Raw genomic sequence first — 19,100 nt, 5'->3', positions numbered from 1 at the left:
CAAAGCACTTCACATTAATTATGTAACCCGCATGGAACTCTTAAGGCATCATTGAGGGAGGTTATTGAACCTAAAGAAGTTAGTGATTTTGCCACGGAAGTCTAGGTAATGAAACCCTGTGGAAGGAAGGATGGTAGCACTAGTCAGTGTCTGCCAGAGCCTGGCCTGTGCTAAAATAAATTAAGGAAGATACAATGGAAAAAGTCCTCTGGTATAAGCCTATGAGAACAAGCCCGTTTTACCATTGAGCAGATCGAACTGGGTTAACACGCTGAGTTATAAGGAGGCAGAACTAGGTCCAGAGTCAACTTGCCAAAGTGTTCCGTTGTGTATCTTGCTGCTTCAATAAAAAAAAAAAAAAAAAAAAAAAAGGAACCATAAAGTGCTTGGAAGGGCAGGAAGTTTCAGAACATGCCAAGCGTTCGTTCTGCTGCCGTTGGAGTCATTGCAGGTGGAAGTCAAGACATCTGGTAGTTTCACACTTTTTGCTGCTAGTGCCCCCCCCCCCCCCCCCGCCCCGCTCCATTACAGATCACCACACCTTCTCTCTCCTTATGCCTCCAGTTTCCCTGTTTTTTAAAACAAAACTGGAACACGTGGATGCACAATCCAACAGAATATTTTAAATCCAAATGATTGGTTACTTACTTGGTGTCAAATTCAACTCTGCCTGACCTGTCCTCTTTAGAAACTTATTTGAGTCTGTAGCCCCCTTTAGATAACTAGATGATAGTGTCTGTGAATCTCTCCACGGCCCCTGTAATTTTCTGGAGCATAGCTGGAGCTAGCTGTTCTGGGTCTTGCTGATTTCCCAGTTGGGCTACCCATGTCATTTGCGCAGGCTTTTGGAGTTTGTGGTCTGGCCTTCACAGTCTCAGTTCACATGTGGTCACGTTGGCATTGTCATTTGCTACTCGGCTGTCTCCTTTCTGTTCTCTAATGTATTTTGTGGTTATGTAATATTCAGCTGTGGTCGTTGGTGTCATGATCATTTGACATGTTTTGTGATCTCTGAGAGTGTGAACACCAAACTATTGGTATTGGACTTAAAAGTCTAATTTCAAATTTGTCGCCATCATCTTTTCTCTGCTTATCATATCTTTCTATCCGTCCTGGGCTGATTTTATTTGAAGACGGAGTTTGGTTCTGTCTTTGCCCTTCTGGCTGTGGAATCACCTACTTGGAAGCATTTTACAAAGCATCTCAAATCTATGTCTCCAACTGTCATTTACACGCCAGGAGCTTTACCTGGCATTTCACAGGTAACTTTAAAACAAAACAAGCAACTGTTTTCAAAACTGAAAACTCGCATCCTCCTCTCAGTCCAGGAAAAAGTGACTAAAGCGAAAACGCTATTTCTCCTTGACTCCTTAACATGGTAAAATGACGTTGTCATTTAAGTTCTAGCTGGAAATGTCATTTCTCTCTGCTCTTTCTCTTTCCCTCCCAGTCTCGTCAGAATCGACTTGTTGATCTTCACATTCTCCTCTACCTATTTATCCCGCAGATGCTTTCAGGCCTTTACCAACTCTTGCTTCGCTTCGAACGTAAAGCGACGTTCTGCCTTGTCTTTCTGACAGTCTTCACGTTTATCTATCTTCTTTCTACGCCACCTCCAGAGTTACTGTCCTGCCCTGTACATTTGAGTGCGCATCGACCCTGCTTAAAAGCTGAATGATTGTCTGAATTGCCTAGCTGATAAATTCCAATTTCCTTAGCATTGTATTTGAGGACGTTTATAGTCCGTGCCTCCAAATTCCCTTTCCAGCTTTGTCCCCCATCTGTGAACCTCTCGTTCTAATGAAACCCAGCTTTCTGTCACGCCTACGCCATGTTATTTCTCTGTATTTTTGCACATGTTTATTTTGCCATACTGAATCCTACTCATCTTTTGAGGCCAAACTCTTCCTGAAGCCGTTTCCCTAACTCCGACTGCTCTTCTTTGCTGTCATGGCTCTTCATGTGTGCATTTGTGTAGAACTTACATTGCCTTATGTACAGTAATTTGTGTTCATTTCGGTAGCTGCCTCATGGGCAGACTGTCTTACTTATGTTCAGTGTCTGAAATAGCATTCGACACCAGACATACCAAGAGAGGAAGCACTCATGACGTTTATAGTGAATCTTGGACATAGTAGTTAAAAGTGGTCGTGGAATGAATTGACAGTGGAAAAAGCCTTTCAAATCTATAAAAATATATTCTAGTTTATAAATAATGATCTTTGTGTGTGTGTGTGTGTGTGTGTGTGTGTGTGTGTGTGTGTGTGTGTGTGTGTGTTTCACTCACCATTCCTCCATTTCCTTGCAAGAAGCTCTCTCCATCCTAGTCTCCGTGTGAAGTGCACGTGTCTCCCAGGGAGGAGCAGGTGTTTGCAGGATGTGAGGAAACCGATGACAGTTGAGCGTGGAGACTAGACTTTTGGGTTTATAGAGGTGTGGGCTGTGGCTCTGGGGAAGGACCTAGCTTTGCATGAAGAGCGAGTCCTCAGGAAGGAGCCAGCGCTGCATTTGTTTCTTTTAGAGCTAACGAAAACGAAATATTTTGAAGTTTTTGCTCTACGTTTTGAGTCTACAGTATTTAGTGATATTTTCCTTATAATTATGTTTTCCAAATACTTGTTTGTTATTAAATCTTTGGTACTGACGATTCATGCTGATTTTGAAAAGCGACATAGAAATTAAACCCGAGGTTTTTAGAAGCTGCTTGAAATCCGTCTGGACACAAAAGGAAGAATGTTACAGCAGAAAGAACGCTGGGCTTGAGGAGTCAGAAGACCCACGTTCCGTCACCTGCAAGCTGTGTCGTGACTTCAAGCAAGTCTTCTCTGAGCCCCAGTTTAATCACGGCACGATCGTAGGATCACGCAAAGATCAAACGAGAATATGAAAAAGAACTTCAAAAGCTGTGAAGCAGTTAGGAGCCCTGAGATCTTACAGGGTTTCAAAGCCAAGGGAGAGAACCTGAACTTCTTTAGAGGGAAGCACTTTGGTTGAGCAGTTGTTTGTTTAATCGACAGTTATTCATGGAGCCATGCTCAGTGGGTGCTGGGGCCCCGTGAGTTCCTTGCTCTTCCCTCCCGCCAGACTATAGAGTTTTTAGTCCAGGGGTGGAAGACACATCAGTACACACCTCAACAATTGTTAATCACGCAATAGTAAAATATACTCCAGTAATAATAATTTGTATACGACACTATTAAACACATCGTACAGATAGTTGTGACAAGTATCTCAGAGATGTACAGGGCGGTTTATAGCAGCAGGCAAGGTGCTTCCCATGCTGGAGTGAGGGAATGCCGCTGTTAACTGTGTCTAAACTGTACTCTTAGGTCTCACAGGTGGCGGCTTGACATGCGCAGTGCCGAATCCTTGTAATAATGATCGCGCTGCGGTGCGTCTCCTGTCTCTGCAGACACGCCCGAGGGCAAGTGTCTCCTTGTCGATTTCGCAGAGTCCCTCAGAGGAAAGAGAGAGGCTTGTGAGGAGCTGACAGATGACAGAGGTTAGGCGACTCAGTAAGGTGTCTAGATTAGCAGACTGCCCTCTGCGGTTCTCGTGGGCAGTCTGTCCAGCGGGTGCCTTGTACTAGCGTTACCTTAAATTTTTTTTTTTTTTAAATACTAGTCTTTTCCTCCAGGAATTGTAGGCAGCTATTATCTTCATCTTGTCTATTGCAGCCTGTAAGCTGTAAATTTTAGAGGATGTTTTGGTGTAAGAATGACTAGTTAAAGGTAGTGGAAGAAAGGAACTACTTGGTATCAATTTCAAATGATCCTGGAACGGTTAGGGTAAGTTTGGCTGCAGTGAGAGATGCAAATATTTAATGCCTTCACAGCCAGAGCTCATTTCTTAATGCTATAACAGTCTGAGGTGGGGCCAGGTCGCTGCAGTGTGTGCGTGTGGGGAGGCGGGGCGGGGTACGGTTCTTTTAAGCCGTAATCCAAAGACCCAGGCTGCTGGAGGCACTGCCTTTTTGAACGAGTATCTTCTAAGGCTGCTCTGGAGAATCTGCTTCCCCGTTCCCTGGAAGCGGAGCAGAGAGTGGAGGAGTAGGCATGAGAGGTTTCTATGGGCCAGGCCTGGAAGAGGCACAAGTCCCCTTTATTCACATTCCCTGGGCTAGAGCTCGGTCAAGGTGACTTCCTGCCGCAAGCAGGACGGGGAGATGGATCCTAGCTGTGTGTGAAGGAGAAGAGGAACTAGTCTTTGCCACAACCCAAAGCACTCTGTTTCCCTTTCCGTGGCTTGTTTTGTAAATCGTTTTGCAATAAGGATTAAAATGTGAAGCCAGGAGTATTAACACAGAATCGAGGAATCAGCCGCCTACTGCTCGTTCGACAAGTATCGGGGTATCTGTTATTTGCAAAGTAACGTGCTAAGTACTGTGAGGAATAAGATGATGAGACGTGGTGCATCTTTTAGGGGCTTGTGGTCTAGAGGTTTAGTAGTAACTGTCTTTCAGAGGAGACTGCTCCTAGTCTCATCAGTGGGCCTGACTGGGCGGGAGTGGGGCTGGGATGGGACAGCAGCATCAAGGTGAAGGGGGTGACGATGGGTAAAGGGCCAGACTCCAGGTAATCACCACTTTGAAGTCAGACAGACTGGGAAGCAGCAGTCTGAGCTGGGGCCTCTAGAAGGGGGAGCCACGGGAGTGGGGGTCAGAGAGACGTCATGCTATAAGAAAGCCATCACGGGAAATGCGGTGTGGAGGAGGGTGCAGTGATTCTGTTCAACGAAACGATTGTCACAGTCTCAGTGTTTTTTGTGTCCTAACACCTGAGGGATAGGACACATTTCTGTCAGTCGCTGTGGCGGAGTCTCCAGGAGGGGTTCAGATACCCACTTAACGTATGGAGGGCACGCAGTTTGGCCTTACAGAGTTGGGAAAGTCCACAAGAGATTCCGTCTTGATCCTGGGCACGTTCATCACCGAGCGCTGGCTTCGCTCCTTGAAGAGTCGTGAGCAGCTGCTCACAGTCAGCGCTCTGTCAGAGGTGTGCAGCGTGCAGTCCCCGTGTACGGGAGCAGCGCCATGGGGAGGGGGACTCGGCAGGCAGAGGGGGCATTCGAGCATCTTTCTTTGGATAAAGTTATTTTTGAACCGCTGGTTTAAAAGTATATTAATAAGAATAGAAGAGCGGTTAGATTTTTAGTATAGTTTTAAAAATAATTTTGCAAGAATATCAATCCTATTAAAAGGAACCTAATGTACCTTTTAGGAGACACTCAGAATGGTGTCGTCGACATGTAATTCTTCTGACATTTCAGCTGACAGCTTCAGCGTGGGTGTCACAAAGTACTTCCATGTCATTTGAACCTCATTCTGTGAATTTGGTGTGGCGGGTTATTATAATCCCTGTTTTTAATGATAAGGGAGTCAGACTTTTAGTGATTAATGCACCGCCCAAGAGGAGGAGGCCTTGTGACTCCATATCAGAATACCCACGCAGCCTTGTAGTTCAGTCATTTGTTTAACTCCTGAGGTGGACACGGGGCTCCTGGCGTCCAGTTCAGTGACTTGCAGCCCTTCACCTCTCAGAGATGGGAGGGGCAGATGAAACACAGTCTAGTTTTCCTGACATCTGTCCAGCGGAGGTCCAACTAGTAATTTTTGCTATGTAAATACAATGAAAGTGTTAGCTCTGCGTCCCTGAGAAGCAGTCATGGCCCAGGGGATGCAGGTGACACCATCCAAATGGACAGCGGAGCCAGCCGTGTTAGCACCCAGAAGCCAGACTGGCCAGTCTAGGCGCCCCTGCCCCTAGCTGTTAACCTTAGCTGTGCCCCGATGGCTTTGTGCCAGAATACACTGGAACACCCCAGCATTCTGGAAGCAGAACACTGTTCCTCCACCCACTCCCCTTACCTCTTTCTTTTGCTCCCGTGCCTCTGTTAGAATTCTGCAAACATTTAGTCTTTTAACAAGCGCTTAAGATTCAGACATATCTTACAAAAATGAATACATAAATAAAAGGTAATACAGATTACCTATTTTTCCAAAACAGTCTCTGAGTATTTTTGATGTTCTCTTGTCCGTCTGCGGTGACACTTTTAAGGTGGTCTGCCCTTGCCAGGTGCCTCACGAAAGCGGTGTGACAGCAGATCCTAGTGGTCCGGGGCTCGGGTTCCCCCCAGCCTTACCACTGTGACCTTGCTGTCTCCTCCTCCACTCTTTCTGAATTTGCTGAACCCGTGCTGCGTGCTCCATGCAGGGGACGCAGAATACGTCCTTACCTTGGAGCATGGTTTGACTCTTAGGCGTGTGATTAAGACATGACTTCCTAGTCGGTGGTGGTTGTCAGTGCCTCTGTATTTTTACAGTGGCGTCATTATTGTAGTTAGTTGGCTGAAGAATGCTGGGATATAGTCATTCTTACATACTTTTTACAGAAAAAGTTGCATTATGTATGTTTGAATACCTCTTCTGTACAAATCTGCTGTCAGCCTCTGTCTTGTATATTTCCAAAAAGCTGAATTTGGGGGGATAGTACAGATGGGGTAGGTATCTAAACACTTGAGACGGAATTCTAGGTACACTTGTTGCTATAATATGTTGCTAAGGGAGGATACTAAATTTGCTCTAAAGATCCTTAAAAGTGGATTCGATTCTCTTCTACTTAGGAGCCTTGCTTCCAGCCTGTGCCCAGTACTGAGATCCACTGGGGACTTAGAGGCGTGCAATGTGGTCTTCTCTAGAAATTACGGTGGTTTTATTATTAGTCACTGCGTTCTGCTTCTGAAACTTGGAGAAGCTGGTACAAGGGATGATGAATGAGTTTATATTTAAATATAAACTCTTACATATTAGTGGTTATTATGGGAGCATAAATGTCCTGGCTAACGTCAGAGAAACGATGCCAGACCTCGATTTATCCCTCTTATTGAATGAGTATTTCATGACCAGGGCTTCTAGAGAGTATAATAAAGCAAGTCTTTTTAGGATCTTATTTTAGGAGTCCTTCTTAAATTCTAAGGAAGAAATGCTAAGAAACTATGAAACGACTAGAAGTTGGTGAAATATAGGGAAAAAGGAAGGGGCTGGCTGGGGTGGTCCATTCCTGAAAATTAAGTATAATTTGCCAGCTAGCTTGAAGAGTTGGTGCTAACTAACAAATGTGCCGTTTCTTTTGCCTATTGGTACAAAACAGTGAGACAGTTTAAACGGAAGCATCTTACAGCCATCGACTGCCAGCATTTGGCTCGGAGTCACTTGGCCGCGACCCAGCCCTTCAGTCAAGGATGGACAAACAGAGACCCAAACCACGGTCTCTACCCTAGACCCAGAACAAAAAGAGGGATTAGAGGTATGTCTTCCAAAAAAGTACCTTGCATTTCGAATCTGTATGTAGCGTGTGTGGCCTTAGACTGTCTCCCAGTATTTGTAAGTATTGCTGCTGTGATTTTGTAATCCTGTTGCAACAGTTTGATACTTTTTTCATTATCTGAGGGTTTTCCATGAAAATTCCATGCTATTATAATGGTCGGTACAAGCCCCAGGAAAACATGACCGAATGAATGCCGTCAGCCTGCTTAATTATAACGTGGGAGAAAACACGGACCGATGTCACCGCCATTCCCATCGGGAGCCGCTGTGATCTCCTACTCTGCATTCGTCCTCTTTGTCCAGTTGTCACTGATCATTTTTCTCCAGACCGTTTCCTCACCCAGCGGCTTCATGGTAGACTGCACCCTCTGCGGCCTCGGACCCGGGCTGCTGCAGAAATACCTCTCCTTGCCTTCAGATTTTATTCAAATCATTTGGGATGTACATCATCATGTTAATGTTCTCGAGAACCATTTCCTGTCGAATCAAGGCCGCTCTGAAGAACCTACAGTGCCGTGTCTCCCTGTCACTGTTGTGACTCCAGCTCAAACCTGCCCTCACCCGATGTTCGTTATCTGTTACATGCAGGTTTTTTTCGTGGCATTTCGGTTTTCTTGTGACCAATCTACATGCCCCTTATGTCAGTAGCTGTTAGTATGATCCAGATTGCCTTGTTTCCCTTTGACGCATCTAATTTCAGAATCCAACTCACATCTTATCTAGTTTTCTTTAAATATTGTAATATGTGTTTATCACTTTTTGGAACTGCCATAACCAATTTATGAGGCAGTTTTAAACTATATTTTATTTCATGTATATGAGTCAACTTCTCTGTGCTGTGAGTTTTTTACTGACAAGGACTTTGTCAGCACATGTGTTTTTCAGTGGGGCATGTAGTAGTCTCTCCAGAGACACCGCTATGATTATTCTGCAATTAGAAAATATCAGAATTTGACGCAGGTCTGTTGACCGCAGAACTCTGGGTTTCCATCAAACTGCCCAGGAACAGTTATGTTTTTTTTCTTTTTCAAACATAAAAAATGTATGTATTAAAGTCTTTAAATTCTATTAAAAGCTAACCCTAGTTTTGTTCTTTTCTCTCATTTTCCAAAGTGAGAATTCTGGCTACGGTCATTTCAGGAAGGAACCATGGGTTTTGTTGTATGTCGATAAGGCATTTAAATATGTCATTGGCATTTTACAATAATTTATAGGAGTTTAAAATGCAGCGGTGATATGCGAAATCACCATTTGATTCCCCTAAGCTCCAGTAAAGTCTGTGAGGTCAGGGAGTACGTATATTGGTTTTTACTTTATTTTTGTCTCAGAATCAGAGGTGCTTATTAGTAAATGCCTGCTGAATAAATGTGTAGACTAGATTAGGTTCCACTCTAATAATGTGAAGAGAATTCTGACTCCTTCCTTTTTGAAATAAATTAAGCTTCACGGGAGGAAAAGAAAATGAAAAGTTTTTAACTGTCACATGGTGAGAGTGGGTTTCACTGAATCCTGATAATCTAAAGCCTTTTCCTTTCTACTTAAGCAAACTTAGATGTTTTTATTGTAAGAGCAAGCCAGGAGGCATGGAGGTGTGAATGAGCAGTCGTTTGCTTTTCGTCCATCCCTTCACGTATTCGGTGTGCCTATGTCACAGAATGTAACATGGACCTCACACCATCTGAAGACTGGTCTCTGTCTCTTTCCAGATGTGTGTCTGACTATATGAAGAGCCAACTACGACTGTGTTTTTGGATTAAGCTCTTTATAAAATCATTTGGCCAATCACTATATCCTTGTCTCTCTCCCCTGTCGGTATAGGTAATTGAAACTTAGTTTGTCTCGTCTGGGCCAACAATAGTTCAGCGGTCATGATCCCTTTTTCATTCGTTCTGTTTGGGTTCTCTGCACAGGTCAAGGATGTCAGAGATACAGCACTGAGCTCCTCCCAGCTGGTCAGCAGCGATGCACCAATGACATGGCCAAGAGCAATTCTGTGGGCCAAGACAGCTCTAAGGACTCCGAGGACGAAATGACCTTTGCTGCAGAAAGCGGCTGTGCCCTGCCTCAGGAAGGCGATAGGGAAGCAAGACGGGCTTCGCCGGGCTCTGCTCTGCCTGCAAGGAAGCGTTCCTGGTCCTTCGAGGGCGAGAGCAGCCAAGCGACAGGGACCAGTCAGTGGGCCGGGGTTTGTAAAAAAACCCCACGGCACCGGTCGTCCCTGTCCTACGCAAAGCCCAGGGACACCAGGCAAGGAGCAGGGGACTCTCTGTCGTGGCTCTCTGCAGAGTCTGAAGAATCTAGCCAGGAGATGGAGGATGCGGGCCCCGACCTCATCCCCGACTCCTACTTTGGGCTGCTCGGGACCCTGCCCTGCCAGGAGCCCCAGAGCCACATCTGTAGCCTGCCCAGCGAAGTCCTGAGGCACATCTTTGCTTTCCTCCCCGTGGAAGACCTCTGCTGGAACCTGAGCCTGGTGTGCCACCTGTGGCGGGAGATCATTCGCGACCCCCTGGTGCGTAGGGCGCTGTAGTTCTGTGGCATTGTCTCTGAAAGTACACGGATTGGTTTCAACGCACACTTCTGATTGCAACGTGTCCTCGGAAACGGCAGTTTCCATCTGCCTCCAGAGTAACATCCAGGCTCCCTGGGGGCGTATTAGGCCCTCCCTTTGTCCCACCTGTCACCCCAGCCTCGCTGCTCGCTTCTCAGCACGTGCCCGTGTCCTGCCCACAGCACACGGCTTGCTGCATCTCCGCCCCAGACTACATCCCGCTTGCCCCGTGTGGGCCTTACCACCCCACCCACACCCCCACGCAAAGGGCCCCTCAGATCTCCGTTGACATCTTCCTTCTTCAGGGTCTCACTCTGCTTCCCATTTCATCTTCCTGAAATTACTCCCTCTCTCTTCCTTATGCTGCTTGCAGGAATTTTCACCTCTGTTGCAAGTTTATCATGTTCTGTATTGTGGCTTAGAGGGCCTTCCTCCCTCTTTAAATCGTCGGCTCATCGACAGCAGGCTGGTCGCTCCGTAAATGTTTTGCGTTCTCCGTCGTGCCTCGCGCGCGGTATTTTGCACCTGGCAGCGCTGTGTCGGAGTACCTTTTGAGGTCGATGCAGTGGGCAGCCGATGCTCTCAGAAAAGAGTTCCCCGTGTGGCCACTGGCCATATCACTGCCCCAGCTCCCTTTTCTTCCCTTTGATGTTAATTACACTTCTTCCCACCCCAGCTTCAGGTCCTCAGGTAGACCTGAGGACCCGGGAAATGTTTTGCTTGTCTTAGGTATTCCTTAGACCAGCCACTGGGAGTAAATCAGAGATGCAAAGATTAACTCTCCCTTCAGTTACATTAAAGGTTAAAAACTCAGGGATGGAGTGAGTGCAAGATGGATAGATATATCAAGACGTAGTACATTTTTCTTCTAAGCGCAAAAGATTTCGGAAGAAATTTCACATCACTCTCACTTCGTTCTTTGCCCGCTTTCTGAGAAGTGTCTTTCTGCCTTTAGATGTGAACTCTGTTTTGGGTCGTAGCATTTCTGCCCACTAAATTGAGATCTCTCTGATGTGGACTGAATAGTCGTCGCTGAGAGCTTTCTCAGTTCTGCTTGAGAAGACTTGCGGGGAGATAGTCCAGCTTACACTCACCTCTCAAAATGTTAGAATAACGCTACTTCTGTCCTCACTGGCAATGACACGAGGTGTTTATTTTCAGTAACCTATTACCGCTCACATTTTCTTTCCATTTCTTATGGTGTCTCTTTTCTGACTTGGGTCTAAGTTTATGTTGGCCTCATAGAATAAGTTTGGGGGTGTTCCCTCCTCTTCAGTTTTTTGAAGAATCTGAGGAGGATTGATATTCTTCTTTAAATGCTCAGTAGAATTCTCCAGGGAAGCCATCTGGTCCTGAGTTTTGTTTTGTTGGGAAGTTTTTGATGACTAATTCAATCTTCGTACTCATTGGTCTGTTCAGATCTTTTATTTCTTCATGATTCACTGTTGGTAGGTTCTGTGTTTCTAGGAATTTATCCATTTCTTCTGGGTTATCCAGTTTGTTGATGCACACTTGTTCACATGCTCTTAAAATCCTTTTTATTTCTGTGACGTCAATTGTAACATCCCTTCTTTCATTTCTCATTTGTTATTGAAATCTTTTTTTCTTAATATGGCTAAGGATTATAAATTTTGTTGATCTTAAAAAAAAACCTCTTGGTTTCACTGATTTTAATAATTTCTTCTAGTGTCTTTTATTTATCTCTGCTCTAGTCTGTTACGTTCTTCTTTCTGCTGGCTCTGGGTTAGTTTGTTCCTCTTTTTCTCGTTCCTTTAGGTGTAAAGTTGGGTTGTGGATATGTGATCTTTTTTGATGGAAGCATTTATAGCTCTGCACTTCTCTCTCAGAAACACTTTCACTGTATTCCATGTTTTGTTGTGCTGTGTTTTTGTTTTCACATGTCTTAAGGTCTTTTCTAATTTCTTTGTGACTTCTTTTTTGACCCATTGATTGTTTGAAGAGTGTGTTGTTGAATTTCCATGTGCTTGCGGGTTTTCTAGTGTTCTTTCTGCTACTGATTTCTAGTTTCATTCCACAAGGATTGAAAAAGCTACTTTCCATAATTTCAATTTTTTAAAACTTTGTTAAGACCTGTTTTATAGCCTAGCACGTGCTCTATTTCGGAAAGTGTTCCACGTGCACTTGAGAAGACTGTATACTCTGCGGTTGTTGGGCGGAGTGTTCCGTATGTATCTGTTAGGTTCAGTTGACCTAGTGTCGGTCAAGTGCTTTGTTTCTAGTCGTTCTCTCCTTTCTTGAACGTGGAGTCGTGAAGTCTCCTATACTGTCATCCGTTGCTCCCTTCTATTCTGCCAGTGTTTGCTTCCTAGATTTAGGAATTCTGTTATCGGTACATAAATATTTATAATTGTTATATCTTCTTGGCGAATTGACCCCTTTCTAATTATGTAATCTCCTTCTTTGCCTCTGATAATTTTTGACTTACAGTCTATTTTGTCCGATATTAGTACAGCCACACCTTTCATATTCTTTAATCCTCATAGGAACTCAGCCATGGTGCCCTGATGTTTCACACAGAGAAATGAAGCACTGGCTTTCCCCAGATTCTATAATAAGCTAGTGTCAAAACCAAGACCCAGTTCTGGTGTCTAACCCACATTTGTGTAACGTGTCCACCTCATTCACCCAGCTTTTGCGTTGTGAGCTATAATTGCTTAAGTTGGCAGAAGGTTATCTGTATGTTTGTGACCTAATGTGCTCTCTAGTAGCCACTGCCCACGTGTTATTTCGGGTTTTTTGAACCGTGTAGTTCATCCCTTGGAAGAAGCTGTATCATCAGTACCTGATGAATGAGGAGCAGGCTGTCAGCAAGGTGGATGGCATCCTGCTGAGCTACGGCATAGAGAAGGACTCCGACCTGTGCGTGCTGAACCTCATCCGGTGAGTCGCTTCTCTCCCGCCAGGGAGATGGTCTCCCTGTCCTCTCTGGTGCGTGACCACGTGCGATCGATTGTCTTCCTCACGGACGCTGCCCTGCATGTCTTCCAGCTACGTAGCCACCACCAAATGCTCCCCGAGCGTGGACCCTGGGCAGGCACTGTGGAGCCTGAGGGATCACCTCCTCCTTCCTGAGGCAGAGGCCTGCGTGCGGCAGCACCTGCCTGACCTCTACGTGGCTGCCGCGGTACGTGAAGAGGCCGTGGGGACTTCCTGGGTCAGGCGACACCTTTTCTCATGGGAAGAAAGTGCGTTTGGTGCTTTAAGTGCAGTCGAAGGTTGTTTTAGATTTATTTTTGAAATCTTTGTTTAATCTCTGTTTTAAAGCCAAATCTTGTCATTCGTCCCATTAGAGACGTAGAGGGCCATATTGGTTTAGATTCCTAAATTCAGAGGGATCTTAGAAAGCATGGAGTCCGTTTCCCGTTCCGCTGAGGAATCTTCAACAGCAGGGGGCCCCCTCTCCCCTCTGAACACTGCGGTTCATGAGGACTTCTTCGCGAGGCAGCCCGTGCCCTTGGCAACAGCACAGAGTGCGTGAGGCCAGAGAGCCGGCGGGTCCTGTGCAGAGGCTCAGTGCTTAATGCGAAGCGAGAAGCCGTCCTGTCTCCTGACCTGCAGCCCCTCATTCAGATCGGGGACTTTTGGATTTTATTGTGGAAGCCTCGTGCAACCTCAGCCTGTGTTCTGCAGCCCGTAGAGGGCGAATCACTTTCCATCTTTGGTGAAGTGATTGTCAATGATGGCGGAGTGAGTTTTCTTTCACAGGATGGTTGCAGTGAGAGGTGCATGGACCTTCCCTTTCCGGTAGTGCTTTTTTTGGGGGGGGGAATGCGTTTTTTAATGGAGAGACTTGTAGTAGAATGAAGACTGATACGGCTGTGTGTACGTCACTGTTTCCATGTCAGTGAACATCTTACACGTTGCTAAGTGGCGCCTACCGTGTTCGTAATAATAAATTTTCGATAACTTATTTCATATTTAACTTAATGTTTAGTAATTATTAAATAATAATAAAGCAAGCAGTAAATTCGCATCTTAATGCCAGAGAATCGCCACTCTTGACCAGCCTCCCCTCCGCCACCAAAGGCTGCTACCTTCTTTGTGTCCCGTCTTTTGTGCCTCCCTGGTGGGCAGTCTCCCATTTAATAGGGATCCTATTGTGACCGCTGAGCATCTGCGGCCCCGGGCGCTCTCACCTGGCCTGGAGAGGAGGGCGGGCTGTGAGAGGACCATCTTCATGCAGCGCTCTGTATTAAGTGCTTTATAAATGTTGTTGAATTAAGGAAAGCTAAGAACGCAAGTCCAGAAGTGATTAGAAGGGAGGGATCCAGGGCAAAAGAAAAGGTTCCCGTTTCCCAAATGTCACTTGGACAGTTCGCACTCAGTTCAGACCACCTGCAGGTGGCGCCTGACTCACAGTTTCTTCACGGGTTGTCTGATGTGATTTTTCTTAACTGTGCCCTGTGTTTTGGGGTCTTTTCTCCCTCCAGGGCGTCAACGTGTGGGCTTTGGTAGCAGCCATTGTCCTCCTGTCCAGCAGCGTGAGTGACATCCAGCAGCTACTCTTCTGCCTCCGCAGACCTAGCTCCACTGTGACCGTGCCGGACGCCACGGAGACCCTGTACTGCATCGCCGTGCTTCTCTACGCCATGCGGGAGAAGGGCATCAACATCAGCAACCGGTAAAGTGGCGGGAGGGAGAGCAGAGACACTGGTCGGGTGGAGCGTCCCGGGCCCGCGACAGGGCCCAGCCCTGCCGCCCGCCTGCGTCAACACCGGGCGAGCTGTGAAACTCCGCTCTGCAAATAGAACGCGCTCCGCAGCTGTCACGTTAACCACCGAGGCCCTTCCCTCGAGGCCGTGGGAGCCCGAGGAAGTCCCCTCGCTGAAGGATTTCTTTATCCATACGCGGCTGCGTTTTCCAGGAAAACATTAAGGTCTGGTTCCTCTGTCTCTCACCTTTTTGGGTTAAGCTGTAAGAATCGTGGTTCTTGTCTGTCTGTCATCTTAGTGTGACAAGGGCTGTAGCACGTGGGTTGCTCGTTCGCGGTGACCGCGTGCTTTCACTCGGCCGCAGACACGCACAGGCCGCTTTGGGGAGGACGTGTGCATTCGGCACGTTCTGGGCACCTGTCACGCGTCAGGGCAGTTTCCAGGCACTCGCGGCACCACTGTGAAGGAGACGGGCGACACTTCTGTCCACGTGGGCTGCGTGCGCGAGTGCAGGGCAGCGGGTACTATGTGAGCAGATGCGTTGAACCCGCGGTCCCCAACCTCGGTGGCACCAGGGCTCATGCTCCGCTGAGAATCTAATGCCTGACGATCTGAGGTGGGGCCGAGGCGGTGATGCTGACGCTGGGGAGCTGGCTGTTTTAAGGTTTGTGGGGAGAGCATTTTAGCAGGAGTACCTCATTTAAGGGCCCAAGGATGGCAATGAGTTTCGTACGTGCACGGAACGGAAGGTGTCTAGTGGCAAGGACGTAGTGACGGAGAGAGAGGCCAGCATCCGATGATGAGAGGGCCTCAGTGACCGGAAGAAGTCAGAATGAAATCCAGGCTGTGAAGGGCAGTGGGCTGGAGGCCCCGGCCCCCGACCGGGGATGGGCAGCGGGGTGATGCGGCAGCCCTGGGGAGGCAGGCCCCGGAGCATTTCCTTCCCTGGGATGAGTGAGCCCCAGGAGGAGCATGGCTGGAGGCAGCAGGTGAACTGTGGCCCGTCATCTCTGGTGAGCATTTCTTCTCCAGAAACGTGCAAGTATTTGCTGTGTCTCCGAGATATGTTTTGATTCACTATTTGTTGTGTCCATGGTATCCCACTCCGTGGCGGGGAGGCTCAGGGCAAGGAGCTTTATGACATTCAGAAAAGACAGATACGCAGATGCCGAGTGAAGTCCTCCGTGCAGGTGTGAGCCTGCAAGTTGTCTGCATGTTGACACGGACATAGACGGGAAGTGGGAGGTGTGCTACGCTGCGCGTTGTCGTGTTTGTATATTTTTTCCTGCTTTACCTGGGAGACAGTGTGACTGGAGATAGGAGTGTTATGTTATTAAGGGTATTTGTTGCATCAGAAAGATCGACGCTTGGAGCTCACCTCTTCTCACTCTGCGGATGGGCCAGGGCACGAAACAGTGGGCGATTGGCGTTGGGGGAGATGAGTTTGGCTTCAGTGCGCACACGGAGTGGCCTGGAGTGGCTTGCGATGGGCTGTTCGGCCATGTCCAGGCGTCTGTTGAATTTGTGTGTCGTCTTCAGCCCCTCTCGGTGACTTGGCGGCTGTTTCGTTTTCACGTCCTTGGTAATCATATCTTGTTACCCACATAGCACCCTTCCTTTGGGACCTTAAAAGACAGAATGTTCTTCATGCTTCTAAACCAGTATCACCTCACAATAGGTGGGAAGCAGAGCAGCGGAGGCTCAGAAAGATAAAATGACCCCAAGTTAATGCTGAACGAAGAGCAGCATCTACATTCACTTTTGTGATTATTCGTCTCGTAAGGTGACAGCTAGGTCCCCGTTCCCCAGAGAGCATGACCTGGGCTCCCTCCTTTTGCTCTTCACACACTGGAGACAGGCATCTCTCCCAGAGGGCTTTGGTCAGCTCTGAATTCTTTTCTTCCCGTTTTTCATAAAATGGTGGTAGGTGTTTTCTTTTTAGAAATGCTAAGGAGTCTAAATACATCTAAGGAAAAATGAGGTACCGATTGTGACTTAATTCGAAAATCTCTCCATCTACTTTTTCCTCGTTAGGATTCACTACAACATTTTCTACTGCCTGTATCTTCAGGAGAATTCATGTACTCAGGCCACTGGGGTGAGAGAGGAGCCGACGGTCTGGCCTGGGTACGTGTGTGGATGAGTGTGCGTACGTGTGTGTGTGCACGTGTGCATGTGTGTGTGTCTTCCATTCTTGACTGTTTCTCATTCTTAAGGAAGAGACGTGTTTTGTTTTAACAACTTCAGTGAGGTATAATTTGCGTTACATAAAATTCAGCCTTTTTAATTGTATAATTCATTGATTTTTAGTAAATTTACTGAGCGTGCAACCATTATTATAATTTAGTTTCAGAACATTTTTATTACCCCAAAGGGAGGCCCCTCTTTTTGGTTAAATTTCATTCCTCTGGTTTGTCTGTTTGGTTTTTGATGGTCTGTCACCTGGTCTTTTCAATTCTTTTGTATTTTTCTAATTTTTTTCCTGTAACGATTATAGCAAGAAAACAGCCATCCAGCTTACACATGAACAACAGCTGATTCTGAGCCATAAGATGGAACCTCTCCAGGTGGTAAAAATCATGGCATTTGCAGGTAAGGGGGGGCTCGCCAGCACCGGAACAGAGTCGGGTTCATACCCCTTATCACTACATCCCCTTCCCCTGCTACCTGCTAAGGTATTTTTACCGTGATCCGTTACCAAACTACTACAGTGCAATGGACTGAGAAGCAGTTGCCAAGTATTACTTGCATTTTCTTACCACTCCAGGGGGCATGCATGCTGGAGTTCCTGGTGGAACACACCAGTAGCTCTTAGGAATTAGTTCGTGGGGTAGATACCACGGGACCCACCCAGCCTCGTTTACCTTCACACATGCTCAGGCCCTGATGGCTTATGGCCTGGCAGGTCACGCTAGTCTCCTGCTCACATTTCTGCCGGGTGAGGTCTGGGAGGCCCTTCACCCATTTGGGTCTAACCTCTGTTCCTCAGTATACTGGCTACTAGTCTCCTGCCTCAGTCAGCTAGTTATCCTCACAATCTCCTAAGGCACTTGTTTATTATTTTTTTCTGAACCTTTGCTCATACCATTTTCTATGCCTGGAATTTCTTCCCACTTCTTTTCTGCCTAATTAGTCAACTAAAAACAACAACCATTTCTTAAATCCTGCCATGTGCCAATCCTGACAAGATTCTGTAAGGTCGGTTGATTATCTCTATTTTATAGATAAAGATTTGAAGCTCAGCGAAATTTAAATGACTCGTCCCAGGTTTAATAAGCAAATCAGAGATGGAGGTAGAATGCAAAGCTGGATCCGTTTCTCTCCAAAAACATGCCTTTCTCCCTCCCGCCTCCTTCTGCCGTTCCTCCCCCTCCGTCTCTTTCTTTGCCCCGCTCTGTTGACGCCCATCATTTCTGTTTCTTCTTGGGGCTTCTTTAGTCATTTGAGTCCTGTATGATCTCTGAACTCTTACCTGTAACCAAGCATCCACGTTAGCTACTTGGTGCCCGATGATGTAGTAAGAACAGCCAACATACACGTTGTATAAGAACTTCCGCACCGTGTCACTGATCTTGAAAACAGCTCCGTAAGGGTGGGCAAGGGGAACGATTTTCCTTCTTTGACAGGTGAGATTTTTTTTGTTTCCAGATCCATGTTATTTCACTCTCCTGTGTTACCATTATACTCATTGTGTTCTAATTGTTTTAGCTGCGTTGGTATTTTATTTCCAACTAGATTCTAATGTAGGAGTCTAGCTTCGTGTCTTTTAACATACTCATACTCCCAGTGCGTAGCATGCAGCCGAGTGCGTGGCAGGTGCTCAGGAAGTGTTTGCTAAACGACAGACAGTGGACTAGCCGAACGCCATAGTGAGTGGCGGAGCTGTAGGGCAGACAGGAGAGTTGGGAGAGAATCTCATTTGCGAGCTCTTGCCGCCAAACATCCATGGCTCCTAGGCCAGAAGTAGCTACCACTTTATGAGTTCTTCTGGGTCCCTTGACGATTGTCTTGATCCTGCAAGACTCTACAAGGTCAGTGTTACAACCACTCATGGCCCAGGAACAAACTGGAATCCGTCAAGGTCAAGTGGCTTGCCCTTTGCTACTTGGCTAGACCCCAGCAGAGCCTGATCCCAGCGCAGGTTAATCTGGCCTGGAATCTGCTGCTCTTTTCACTACACCACTGTTAGTTTTTGTCAGTATCAAAAAAAACTTGTCACCGTCTGGTCTCAAGCAAGAGGCGAGCTAAGCGTGGGTAAGACCCGATTAGAGCATCCTTTGGAACAGTTTTTCCTGGTCAGAGGGTCACCTCCTTTCCTCTTGGCTTCCCCAGGCACCGGGAAGACCTCTACCCTGGTCAAGTACGCTGAGAAGTGGTCTGGGAGCAGGTTTCTGTATGTGACATTCAATAAGAGCATCGCAAAGCAGGCCGAGCTAGTCTTCCCCAGCAATGTCATCTGCAAAACCTTTCATTCCATGGCCTATGGACACGTCGGGCGGAAGTGAGCATTGCGTTGCCACCGTCGTTGTTATGTCTGGTTACTGTTTTTTTT

At 46.8% G+C, this 19,100-nt stretch overlaps 1 protein-coding gene across 2 annotated transcripts in view; it reads left to right on the top strand.

Annotated features, from left to right (window-relative positions):
- The window catches only part of FBXO18 (F-box protein, helicase, 18), a 41,529-nt gene that overhangs the window by 2,905 nt on the left and 19,524 nt on the right, over nucleotides 1-19,100 (top strand). For both annotated transcript variants that reach the window (XM_023524965.1, XM_023524964.1), the window contains exons 2-9: nucleotides 7,149-7,304; nucleotides 9,235-9,836; nucleotides 12,646-12,776; nucleotides 12,885-13,020; nucleotides 14,327-14,517; nucleotides 16,583-16,675; nucleotides 17,046-17,140; nucleotides 18,881-19,049. In XM_023524965.1, coding sequence (XP_023380733.1) covers nucleotides 7,149-7,304; nucleotides 9,235-9,836; nucleotides 12,646-12,776; nucleotides 12,885-13,020; nucleotides 14,327-14,517; nucleotides 16,583-16,675; nucleotides 17,046-17,140; nucleotides 18,881-19,049 — 1,573 coding nt within the window. The remainder of the gene's footprint in view (nucleotides 1-7,148; nucleotides 7,305-9,234; nucleotides 9,837-12,645; nucleotides 12,777-12,884; nucleotides 13,021-14,326; nucleotides 14,518-16,582; nucleotides 16,676-17,045; nucleotides 17,141-18,880; nucleotides 19,050-19,100) is intronic.

The sequence above is a fragment of the Pteropus vampyrus genome, unplaced genomic scaffold, assembly GCF_000151845.1.
Source record: "Pteropus vampyrus isolate Shadow unplaced genomic scaffold, Pvam_2.0 Scaffold513, whole genome shotgun sequence".
NCBI classification, from domain to species: Eukaryota; Metazoa; Chordata; class Mammalia; order Chiroptera; family Pteropodidae; genus Pteropus; species Pteropus vampyrus.
This window is presented reverse-complemented; position numbering and strand designations above follow the sequence as displayed.